Here is a 12539-nt window from a genome sequence, read left to right on the forward strand (position 1 = left end):
GGGCGGAGTGAGTGAGAGAGAGAGAGAGAGAGAGAGAGAGAGAAAGCAGTGCTGCCTCCCAGACGAGTCCCCTGCGCTTTAGAAACAGGCGGCGCTCTTTTGAACCACTGCCAATGGAGGCTGGCCCAAGCTGCTGCAGCTGAAACTTTTACAAGCTCACTGCTTCGCGAGCAGGAAGAGAGAGACACAGAGAGAGATTTGTAAAGGGAGTTTTTGCAGCTCCTCTCTTCCTCAGTTTTTTCAATCCCCGCTCTGAAATATCCTGGAAAAATGTCTGGTATGATCCTCCTTCTTTATTGAAGATAGCAACATTCTACCAGCAAACACAAAGATCTCCTTTCTCATGAGATGAATGTGTGAAAAGGGAATCCAAGTAATTCTTAAAGGAAATCAAGAAATAATAATAATAATAGAAGGGATGATGACGTCACAAAGCAGGCTGCCCTGGATAATGCCTGAGGAAAGACGCGGGCGATGGGACCAGATTGAGAAACTTGTCTTTGGGACTTGTGTGTCCATGCTGGACAGACTGCAGAGGAAGGAGTGATATGTCTCCTTCTGGCACGAGGACAGTGACTGGTATTTCTTGGCAAGAGCTCGCCATGCAGAACCCTGCCCGGATTTGTCTTGTTTCTGCTTGTCGCCTGTCTCTTCCCAGAAGTTAAACCTTTCCTGACTCTTCACTTTGCCACAACACAGCATGCTGTGAGCGGACATTTCCTGAGAGACGGAAGCAAACATGGGTGGACATTCAAGAACTCCACAGCCTTGACCCAGAGGAGGGATTTGATCTCAAGAGGGATCTTATCTCATATCTATAATCAGCATGTTGCGTGCAAAATATTAGGGTTCTTTTTTTTTTTCCTTTACAGGCATGAGATTGGAACAAATGGGAACAGAAACACAGGCAGGTGCAGGACAGCTACGTGCAGGACGTCTGTAGTGATCGCAGAGACAGGCAACTCTGAGGCATGGACTACCTGGGACGAATGCCAACTGCTGACAAAAGGCTTCGCTGATCGCTCGGAGAGGGGTCTTTAACTTGCTCCCTTTCTCTCCAAAATGCATCCGAAACACCCGCCGGCGAGTTGTTTGGCCGTGATAAACCTGTCGAGGTTTTTGGCCTGGGTGAAAGGAATCATGTACTGTAAGTACTCAACTGTGATTCTGTCTCTGCTTGTTTTTCTCGGCTTACTCTCTCTCTCTCTCTCTCTTTCTCTCTCTTTCTCTCTCTCTTTTCTTCAGTGTGTTGAAGCAAGATGTCTTTATGACGATAGACAGTCGACATCTGGGCCGAAAGGCCTTGTTTAAGAAGTGGGTTCGCTGTCCTTACAGTCCTGCTGTTTAACAACATCAAACCGGACATTATCTGTAGCGTGCTTTTCAAACAGAAAGTTGTTATTTTTCAAACCTAGCCTGTTCATGTTGGCTGTTGTGACCTCAAACTTTTCTTCCTCCCTCCCTCTCTCTCTCTCTCTCTCTCTCTCTCCCCTTCGTTCCTCTCCCTGTCTCTCCCCCTTGGCAGCAGGGCCAAAGTGGGCAGGGAGGAAGAGAAAGAGGAGGGCATGGACGAGCCTGCTCTCAAGCCACAGCCCCTGTTCGAGTGGGGTTGCTTGCTAGTACGCAGATCAGCCTTTCTCTCGTCTTACAGGCGAAAGAGAGGGACGCAGAGATGTGTTCCTGTCTCCTCTCCTCTTGCCCGCCCTTTTTTTTTTCCCTCCGCCGCCACGGCCTGCTCCCCGCGGGTCAACCCTGCTCTGTCCCTTACCAAAACTCACCTCCAGGTATTTCACTTTTTTACAAATTTGACTGCTTCTCTGTTTGGGCCCTTTCTGCGATGCCTCTTCTGTGGATTTGCCTCCTCTCCTCGTTCTCCCTTCGTCCTCTACACTTTCAGATTGTCTGTTGTCACCCTCCTGCTGTACACGTGTACTCTTCGCTTGCGCCTGCCCGCCACACTGTCGAAATCGCCGCCATTTCGAAAATATCTGCCATTTCTGTCCGATATAAAAATCCCACAGAATTTCTCAGGAACACGCTGAGGGGGAAAATATGTTTTATTAGCCAGAGTCTCATTTCCGAGCGACACATTAAAACCGGTGTGAAGCGGCCTAGGAGGCAACACATTCTTCTGTATCGAATGCTTTCAACAACCTGTTAAATGTAGGCCATTTTAGACACCAGAGACAGCCAAGTAGAGTTAGAGGAAATCTCTGGAACCCTGTGTCTGCCGCGAGTGTCCCAGGATACCTCAGGGTAACGATGAATAGTTACAGTACCTTTCCTTTCCTTTAAGGGTCATTAAGGGGAAAAGTGTTGTCTAATCACACTGCCATGTCTCCAGTCTACACTGGCTAAATTCTCACAGCCCTCGTTCTCTAGGTTTTAAACCGGACATACTTTGCACTCCTACAGCACACTAAACACAAAAGGTTTATATGTACTACAGGGTTATACATAATGTAGTTAAAGACAGAGGGAATCGGCAACCAGCTGCTAACAAGTGGTTCAAATACCGAATGATCACTCAGCTAGGCGGACCACAAAAAAGAGGCCACATAAAACAATTGTATCATGACTTTGGGAGGTCAGACATACTCCAATAGTGCACTGCCAATATGTGATACATAACATATGTATACAGTTGTGTTAGGAGTTCTGTGATGCTAGTCAAGCTAACATTTCTTGAGGTGAGGGAGGCTGCAGTAGCTATCAGTTGAAACGCTACTCTCTCAGAGTATTGTGCAGAAACCAGAATGAACCAGATCATTCTGATGCAAGCATTGTTCTATGCATGAAGGGGCTTGTATTGTGCAAGGTCTCAATTTTCAAACATCACACTGCTTATTTAATTTATTTAGAGCTTGAATCCATATAATTTTCATGTAACTGCTTGTTTTTTCAAATAGGCATGCGTCATTTATTTTTTTATTTTTACTTAAAAAAAGAATGATCAAAGCAAGCACAGGAACACGTCATACAGTAGTGGCACAAACTATTACTGAATCAAAAGCGACGTAGGTTTATCATATCTGTTTAGTTGTGTGTGCGTGCGCGTGCATACGTGTGTGTGTGTGTACAGTATCTGCTAAAGGAGGAACTATGACTGCAGAGTGAGGCTCAGCTGAGAGCGCTAGCTAGCTAAAGGAGAGAAGGGGTGGTTGTCGGGGCGGAGGGCGGAGCGAGAGAAATAAAATGAGCTGATCACACCCACCCCACCCCCCTCCCTCCCTCCTCCGCCCGCTATCCTCAGATGAACTTGTTATGCTGCTTGATGATATGGTTAGTTAGAAGGCCATTCCTATCCACAGCTATGTGTGTGTCTCTCCTCCCCCCCCGGTAACAGTGACACTGTGGTAGCTAGGAACAAAGTCTCTGGCTTTATCAGGCGCTGTGAGCGTACACAAACAGTCCTGTTTGATTGCACTTGAAGGACACTTGGACAAGGAATAGCCTTGCTGGGCGATTCGGTTGAACTTGTCGTTGCATATATTGTGGCCTGCACTTTAGCCTGCAGCCACTCAAACGCTGAGAAACCATATCCCACAAATTCAATCAAACCGAATTGAGCTCTTGTTGAGTTGATCTTACTGGTATGTAAGATATATCACCACCAGTTTAATACGGTCTGAACAACAGCCATAGCTCCCCCTCAAACCAGACATGAAGAGGACGATATTACTGTCCAGAAACAGATATAGTGACAGTAAACAGAGAGAGTGGAGTGTATTTTTATGTTCCCCTCAAAGACCTCAGCCTTCTGCCAAGCTAGATCAATAGCAATGGAATTACAAAAGCTAGAGGCATACTCAATGGATCAGAAATGAATAGGGCAACCTCTTTCAGGGAAGACAAGATCTGATGTGCAGTACCTTCAGGGCAGAGATGTATGCTATCTTTCTGCTTATGGTAGGACATGATGAGTCATTCTTCTTGTTCTGCAGTAGGTGTGTGTTGACATGAGAACAGGAGGTGCAAGAACAGGAGGTGCCTTTGGCTATGCCATCACCTACAGTACGGTAGGTGGAGGACTTACAGTACGTAATTTCCTACTCACGCTTCCTGTGGAGGAAAACAAAGTAGGACCGAACGCAAGCACGGCAAGGACATGGAAGAGCCCTCTTGTTCAGAGTAAGGAAGTGTTCTGGAAGGTCAATGCAGAGGCTTACACTTTAGGCAAAGGTGCTGTTTGAGGGTCACAACACACACACACAGTGGTCGTTGGGTGCAAAAAATTATGCAGGCTAAAGCATCGGTAACTGCAGCTCAACAGGATAGACTCTTTCCACCATTCCTTAAAGGAGTAGTAAAGGGAAAATGCATTTTTAGCCCTGTTTTAAGGTTACTTATGATCATATACAATGGTTCAGATCAAAACGTTGACAAAGCTAGCATTTTAGAGAAAGTTGATAATTGCTCTACCACCGTTTTGGTCATACAATGGATGTGGATGGGCATCTTGAAAAATCATTCAAAAACATGTTAAACTCTCGATTTCAAAGACAAGAAGCTCACAGAGGGTGTAATTGGTGTCCGTTGGTGTTCTGACATCAAATTCGCCGCAAAGTATGAATCCTGTAGGGTTTTATTGATCATTTTATGAAATCCATTAACTTGTATTGAAGCGCCCGTTGTAGATGTGTAGATCAATCCGCAGAGGGGATTCAGGAAGCGGAACTACTTAAGGTAGCTATTGTTATTGTTTATGTTGCTAGGTTACCTAGTTTGCGGAAGTTTACACACGTATGTGCTGCGACTAAATAGTTCTATGCTAAATATTTAAAAAAGCCTTTCCAGATTAACTAGAATCTTACTTTATGGCGAATTATATGTCAGAACGCCAATTAACACCTAGGTGAGTTTCTTGTCTTTGAAATCGAGAGTTTAACATGTTTTTGAATGATTTTTCAAGATGCCCACCCACATCCATTGTATGATCAAAACAGTGGTAGAGCAATTATCAACTTTCTCGAAAATGCTAGCTTTGTCAACGTTTTGATCTGAACCATTGTATATGATCATAAGTAACCTTAAAACAGGGCTAAACATGCATTTTCCCTTTACTACTCCTTCAATGAGGGACGTTAAAAAAATAAAAAATAAAGGGCAGTGTGCATTAGTTTCTGTACATGTGTTCGTTTGTGCAGCCTGGGTGAGAGGTTACAGTAGGAGCATGTGATGGGCTTCAATAGGAGAATAAGCCTCTGTGTGTGCCGGTCCAGCATTCACTCTCAAACGGGGAACAGAAAATCCCATCATCACAGCACTGAGGCAGCCCGGGGCGGATCTGTCTCTCAGAACGTGACACTGAAGCAGACCGCTCCTCTACCTCCGTGGTACGGCGTAGTAGTAGTAGCGAGACCGTGCCGTCGGTCCTGCGTGTGGGTACGCTACAGTCACTACGGTATTGTGTTGTGTCACATCCACGCTTTTTGACATGGCAGCCTCCGATTGCTCGGCTGCCAACACTCCCCTCCCCCTCCGCGGTGGGCACTGCCATGCTCCCTCCACTACAACACATCACCCCCTTTTTTTTTTTTTGCTTCATTGAGATTCAGCTTGGCACACAGACAATGGCCATTTTCTTGGCACCAAATATCGAAGAGAGGAGCATACAAGATTCTACCCCCAGTTTCTACCCCGGCACTGGGCTGTGGCCCATTTTTCGCCGATTGCCCCCATGGAGCGACGCCAAAACATCATAGGTATTTTCCGTGCGTTCGTCTAAGAAATACTGACTCGTTCACACCTGGCAATTTAAGTGCATGGTCATGCTTTGCAAGTGAAATGTTCATAGCCTTACTCTTATACTTCTGAAGCACAGTGGAGGTTAAAGAGAGCTGTACTGGGCTTCTCTCAGTTTTAAAACGGGGCGTCCATGTTTGGGTAACACTGCTCTCAGGTACCAGAATGTCCAGGCGGAGGTTGGAGGAGCCGAGGGAGGGCACTGCTCCTCAACGCAGTGGCCATTTTGTTTGGTACGATATCAGCGGCAGCCTGAGAATTGTGCACTTGAAAATGGGCTAGCCTACTGTACAGCTGTTTACTGTAGGTGAAAAATGCCAAGTTAGTGACAACTGTCTTGCTAGCTTTGGTCTGTCCAAGGTTTTTTTTTTTTTTTTTCTACCCTTAGAAAGACACTGACAATAAATCACATTTTAAGAAAAGAAACGAAAAATGCAACATAAAGGTCAAAGGATTTGCAGTCCATTCACAGTGAACTGCAGGACTCATTTTTGAAGTTAAAAATTTCAATAAGCCACAAGTTCGCTTATAGGACTTTAAACAGGAAGTGAAATTGGTGTCATCCCTCGGTCAGATTGTCCCCTCTGTATATGCAGTGACCAGTCTGAAGAGTTTGATACCATTGGCAGTCAAATTAATTCAACATCTCAATTAAGGCCTCCCAGTCCCCGGCCCTGCCCCTTTCTCCTTCTGCCCTAGTGAGCATGCACTGGCACTCTCTCAGCCTGATCCTGCCAAAACATTTCAATCACTGTCCGCCTTAATTAGACCAAAGAGGAATTCAGAATGTTAATGAACTGGCCCACTTGCCTTGCAGTGCCTATGGTTCACATGCTAATTTATGCAAAGCGTCGGGGTCTCTGCATGGTCTGACTGCCGTCTACCATAACAGTGGCTGCTGAAGCGCACAGCTCCAGCCAAAGCATGGTCTTGTGGGAGCATGGACAGCTCTGCCCAGCTGCTAGCTCAGACTCCGGCTGGCACTGTAAACACCGAGCACTGGTACAAAGAACTTGAAGTGGCTTTCATATTGATGATAAAAAAATAAAATAAAGTTTAAAGAAAAGGCTTGCACATTGACAAAAACAAGACTTTCACATAAAAAAAAGTAAACCTTCACATAAAAAGGGATGCACTAAATTATTCTCATTAGTAAAACTACTAAACTATGTCTCCATGAGGTATGAGTCATATTTTTGGAATTAATTTGAAGGGTGCTGCTATTTGAGGGATAAAATGCACCTGTCCTGTCCTCTCACATGCTGGCATGACATCGCTACCTTTGATTCTAAGACAAACAATTACTCCAGTTTAGATTGAAGGATATTGATACACAAGAATTAGACTAAAGAGGAATTCAGAATGTTAACTTCACAGGTTTTCTGGCCCACAGATGTTGTCACTTACGGGTGCCAAGCAGCTCCCTAAAATGGCCGAAGCGCCGCCATTTTGTTTTCATCGTTTTCCCTTTCCTTTCCTGTTCTTGCCGGCTATACGCACCAGTGTGAGCAGACCAGGGGGAAGTAACTGGGGGAAGCCATGTTTAAATTCAGCTATTTTCTGCCTGTTAAACAGCAAGCTTCCGTGGGGTTGTAGGACTAGGAAGAGCCAAGCCAAGTTTCGGGAAAAAATGGGCACTAGTTCCTGGCACAGCTTTCCTTTACGACATGCCAACCGCTTTGGATGCCAGTGAGTTACGCTTTAGACTCACTAAAAATTTGCACACTTTCCATAGCGACTGCATTGGGATTGGTCCTCACTTCGCTGATCAGTAGAGGTCTACATTTGCAGTTGTTATGGAACACATACCTCATTCTGATATGAAGTCGTCAATGAATAACTGTCTGGACATTATCAAATGGCCGGGCTTGAGAGCATGGCTCATACAAAGCTGCTTGCATTCACAGTATTTATTGTGTAGTGTTTACAGCAGAGCTGAAACCAAAGAGGAAATTGCTCCTTGGAGGTAATTCCTGATGAAACTGTTACCAGACTACCTCAGTCCATGGCGGGGGGTGACATTTTGCTCTGGGAGTGTGTGTGTATGCGTGTGTATGTGCGCGCACGCTCGTGTGTGTATATGTGTCAGGGATCGCTACATTCTCGTAGTCCAGGGGCGAAATTTGGCGCTTACCATTCCCATACAAGGCTACCTCGACACCGGACTCTGATTACCAAACCACATCCGCTACATGTGTGTGCATTCTGTCCTGTTCTCACCTTTTCTCTCTCTCTCTCTCTCTCTCTCTCTCTCTCTCTCTCTCGTCTTACAGATCCACCGACGACCCTCCTCTCCTGGTCATGCAACAGTAGCTTCTGTCCTCGAGGCTGAGGTAGTAGATTGAATGGTTGTGGGGTATATGTCCTCCCTCTGAGATAACTATACAATCTACTGTCTTTCCTAAGGAGACAGACTGCTCTTCAGCTGGAAGACTCAGACGTGCTGTTTACTCCGGACAGTACCACACAGTAGTGTCCACCCACGTACCAGTACCACACAGTAGTGTCCACCCACGCAGGACACCTGACTTCTCTGTGTCACTGCAGGGAGATTATGATCAGCAGCAGATCATGTTAGATGAACACTCATGTTTGGTTTTGGGTGTAGTGAGTGTGTGTGTCTGTCTGTCTGTCTGTCCCAGAGTTATGTGCTGGAGCATAATGCGTTTGAGAGGTCATCCCTTACTTGGTTCAGTTTGGCCTTGCGAGGTGAGGTAGTAGGTTGTATAGTTTGTGGGAGGGATTGAATCCTATTCAGGTGATAACTATACAGTCTATTGCCTTCCTTGAGAGGAACAGTGACCACTCAGAACAAGGAGTGCCAGAAGAACAGAGAAATTTGTATTCTTACTTCTGCTATGTGTATGATACAACCTTTGGATCTGACTAGCTGATGAAGTATTCCAAAAGATGATCTGCCATCTGGTGGTCATAAGGCTCCAAACATACAAGAACCTCAGGGAGTCTCCAGGGAGTCGTCCCTTCCCGCCTCACCCTTCTCAGGTCGAAGAGTCAGAAATAACACAACATGCATTTAGTTGTATGTACCTGTATACATCCCACATACAACTGCAGAAGGAACTATTGTTTATTGATGTATTGTTTGTGCATTTATTGTGATAATGAAATATATTGGGCTGTACATTGTGTGTCTCCTTTCTGATTTCATCAGTGGTAGGTCTGAGACGAGTAACATAAGCAGCACTGGATATTCTGTAGAAACACTGATTACAACTAAGTACACTCTCACAGGCAGGCGCGCTTCCTCTCAGAGAATAATGGTTAATACGCCACCTGATGGTACAAATATGTTACTGCCACACACACAGCAAAATACAGTAAGCACTTTCTATGGATATTAGTTGTTTTCGTGTTTTACAGTAAAGATGAGAAGAGAAACATTTGTATTTTGCTTTAGAATGTTTAATTATTTGGATTTTACAAGTGAAACCAGTATTCAAATAATGGATTTCTGGTAAGGAAAGATGTGGATTATCTCTCCCAGCAACAGAAGCAGAACTGGCAGACAGAAAATAATAATAAATAATAATAATAAAAATAATGGGTGAAATTGAATTGAAAACCTTCCTCTCCTCACTGTGCTGTACTGAGTTTATGCTCAGATGGAACAGCCAGGCATTGCACTTTTTCCAAGTTTAAACGTAAAATCTTTAATGAACACATTTGCAACTTTAAACAATAGCATATTATGTTTTGTCAGAATAAACTGAAAACCAGCTAGCTGTAAAATACCAGCTAGCTGTATAGCCTAGCACAAGACCAACATAGCAGAACTGTGTATGGCTGCCTATACTATAGTTGTCTGCTATAATACCAGCAGCCTGTGCACTTTAAATGAGCTGTCATCAGCCGTCAGTCAAAGTCATATTATTTCTGACTGTGTTCTGGTTACTGCTGACATTATTCTGTGTTTTGGCTACTCTGTGAGGGTGGCTTTTCATCTCCACGCACAACACACCTCCGCCAGATCTGCACGAGCTCTTTCCTGATCTTCTGGATCTTGAAAGCGTACACTATGGGGTTGACAGCTGAGTTAGCATGGGAGAGGATTATGCCTGCACGCACCGCCATGATGGGCACATAAGACGGGCTGCCAAAATACGAGACAGCGTTCATGACGTGCAGCGGGAGCCAGCATAGAGCGAAGAGAGCCAGAACCAGAGCTAGCGAGCCCGCCAGACGCCTCTCTTTGCTGAAGTAAGCCTGGGACGGGGTCTGGGCACGGCCTCCCACCCCCCCTTTCATATTGCTCTGGATGGTAAAGAAGATGTAGCAATACAAGCCGGTCATGACGAGCAGAGGGAAGAGGCCACACAGGAAGAAAAGGAAGTACACCAGGTAAGACATGGGGATGACGGCTATAAACGTGCAGACTATAGTGGAGTTGGCTGACTTGGACAAGGTCTCATGCCCGTGCCATCCAAGAATGGGTGCGAAAGTCAAAGTAGCGGCAATGAACCAGCAGGTCGCCACCACCGCCCACGACCGCCTCTCTGTCACTGTTCTCTTGTACCTGTTGAAGGGAATTCTCATTAGAAATGTGCAGTATCAGTGCCAAATCAACAGCATCATGGCATCTTTATTATAACGACAGACACGGACGGACGGTGTTTGTCTTCCGTCTGTATCACGCATACCACCACAACCCCAAAAACCAGGAGCTAATGTGTCGTGTAGCCTACAAGCTGAGAAAATGTACGTTCTGGCTGATTTTAACATAGTACCGCTTTGGTATGACGAGGCTGAAGTTAGAATCCGTTTCTCAGAACCCGTTTGGAATTATCCGGTCCACCTTAAAAAATAGGTTCAAATTGGGATTGAATCAAGATTAAAAGAAAACTACCCAAAATGTCACGGGTTCTATACTACAGTGGTAGTAGACCCCCTCCCGGTCTGACTCGTGGAGTTTCACGAGATCCTGATCTGGAATTTCAAAATAAATGCCTTCTAAAGTCTCAAAAACTTCTTAAATCAGGATTAAAGTAAAACTACCCAAGATGCCACGGTAACCTATCCGCTACATAAAATATCCGCAGTATGCACACATATCAGCCACCATTATACTTTTATTAACAGTTTAAAGGTGCATATGCTGGTCAGCTAGGTTTGTAGGCTCATCACTGTTTTTTTGTGAAGTTTATCTCCAGGCTCTTGCTTCCCGAAAGGTAGCTAGCTTAAAAGCAATCTTTTGAAAGAACATAACAAATGTATAGTTTACATGTATAGTTAACATAAAAATGATATATAATAATCATGTCTTTATAACTGAGATATGTTTCATGGGAGATATGTTAGTTCTGATGGTGTAGCACAATGATTATTTGATTTGATTTGATTCACTTTATTTATCCCGAAGGGAATTAATAAATAAAACAGACATAAAACCAACAACACAATATAAAAACAACAATACACATTGTTGACATTATGAGTGTCAGACCAATAATTGAAAGGTCGCTTTCACTTTATAACTACGTTTTCCAATAACTGCTTGCATTCCAAGCCAAACAATACATAAGTGTAAAGGGCCATTTAGACAGGAGACGATTCGAGCTGCGATCGCGTCAGCCTAGTTGAATTTAAAAAAAACAACCCAAACATTTTTTTTAATTAGTGGGCGCACACTCTCCGAGCCAGGCACTGAGCTGCTGCGCCCACGCCATGTTCGACTCGATGCAGCGAAAATCCGCTGTGGCGCGGCACAAGCCATTGGAAATAATGGGTTTCAGAGTTCAATGGTGCCTGTCTGAATGCCCCTTAACCTACTATTAATGAGCTTCAATCATTAAAAAAAAATGCTAAAAGATTGGATAGGTTTAAAGTGTGTTTAATGGTGCCCATCATAGATTTATTACTTGTTCTGTCTGAAACGTTTGAAATGTTTATAAAACGTCTTACTTTTATAAAGTATTGATGCATCATTGGGCTGTTGTTTACTGTGCACTTGTTTTCCTAAACAGACATTGCAGCTTTGCTCTCACCAGACCTTTGCCAGACCTACTGTATGTTGTTGGCAAAGGTTCTTGTTCAAGTCTACACTATGTAGGAGCCCTGCAGAATTGTGCATGATCTCAAATGAGAGTGCACGCTGTAATGCTCATGGATGGATGAAGGTGTGGAGGACAGACTGACCTGAGGGGGATGAGGACACGCAGGTACCGGTCCACAGCAATGGCCAGCAGAGACAGGATGGAGGCCACAGGCAGCATGATGATGAAGCAGCTGCTGAAGAGACAGCTGTAGAAGGAGGTTTCTACCCGTCCATCCACCAACACCGCCAGCGGTATCGTCACACAGCCCACCAGGAAGTCAGCCAGCGACAGGGAGAAGATCAAACAGAAGGTGGGCTGCCGGAGTTTTCTACTGGACCACACCGCAAACATCACCAGCAGGTTGCCCAGGCAGCAACCAATAGCGATGAGCACCTCCAGGACTGTGTATACCAGCTCTTCCCCATTAGCCATATTTTTTTGCTGCCTATGAAGAAGTTACTGCTGATGTATGTCTGCTACAGTATATATAGACTACTCTGCACCAGTGGACTGGTCTTGTGGGTTATTACATATGAGGAAGTGGGTTTGCTATTGTTATAGAATTTACATCTGGCCTATTCCAAACACCTTAAACCTTTGTTCTCTCTCTCCTTTTGTAATTCACCAACTCCCTCAACCGTTCACATAGACAGGGTGGCCTCCAGGAGGTCCACACACCTAGAAATGTCTACTCCAGAATAACCATCCTTTGTCTCCAAGAAATTGCCGCCTTTTCTCATG

At 44.8% G+C, this 12539-nt stretch overlaps 1 protein-coding gene and 1 long non-coding RNA gene across 2 annotated transcripts; one reads left to right on the top strand and one right to left on the bottom strand.

The window, feature by feature from the left end:
- The first annotated feature begins 1650 nt into the window (after positions 1–1650).
- LOC311310901 lies at positions 1651–8887 on the top strand. Its single transcript, XR_014630518.1, has 2 exons — positions 1651–1784; positions 8019–8887. It is a non-coding gene; the product is annotated as an uncharacterized lncRNA (long non-coding RNA).
- A 779-nt stretch (positions 8888–9666) lies between these two features.
- On the bottom strand, positions 9667–12230 carry LOC311311593 (adenosine receptor A1-like; the record flags this gene model as incomplete). The annotated part of the gene is made up of 2 exons (XM_084441343.1): positions 9667–10279; positions 11899–12230. 2 exons carry the CDS (start codon positions 12228–12230, stop codon positions 9667–9669), a joined length of 945 nt encoding a protein of 314 aa, XP_084297469.1.
- Positions 12231–12539: the final 309 nt, after the last annotated feature.

The sequence above is a fragment of the Borostomias antarcticus genome (genome assembly GCF_949987555.1).
Source record: "Borostomias antarcticus genome assembly, chromosome: 7".
Classification (NCBI taxonomy): Eukaryota; Metazoa; Chordata; class Actinopteri; order Stomiiformes; family Stomiidae; genus Borostomias; species Borostomias antarcticus.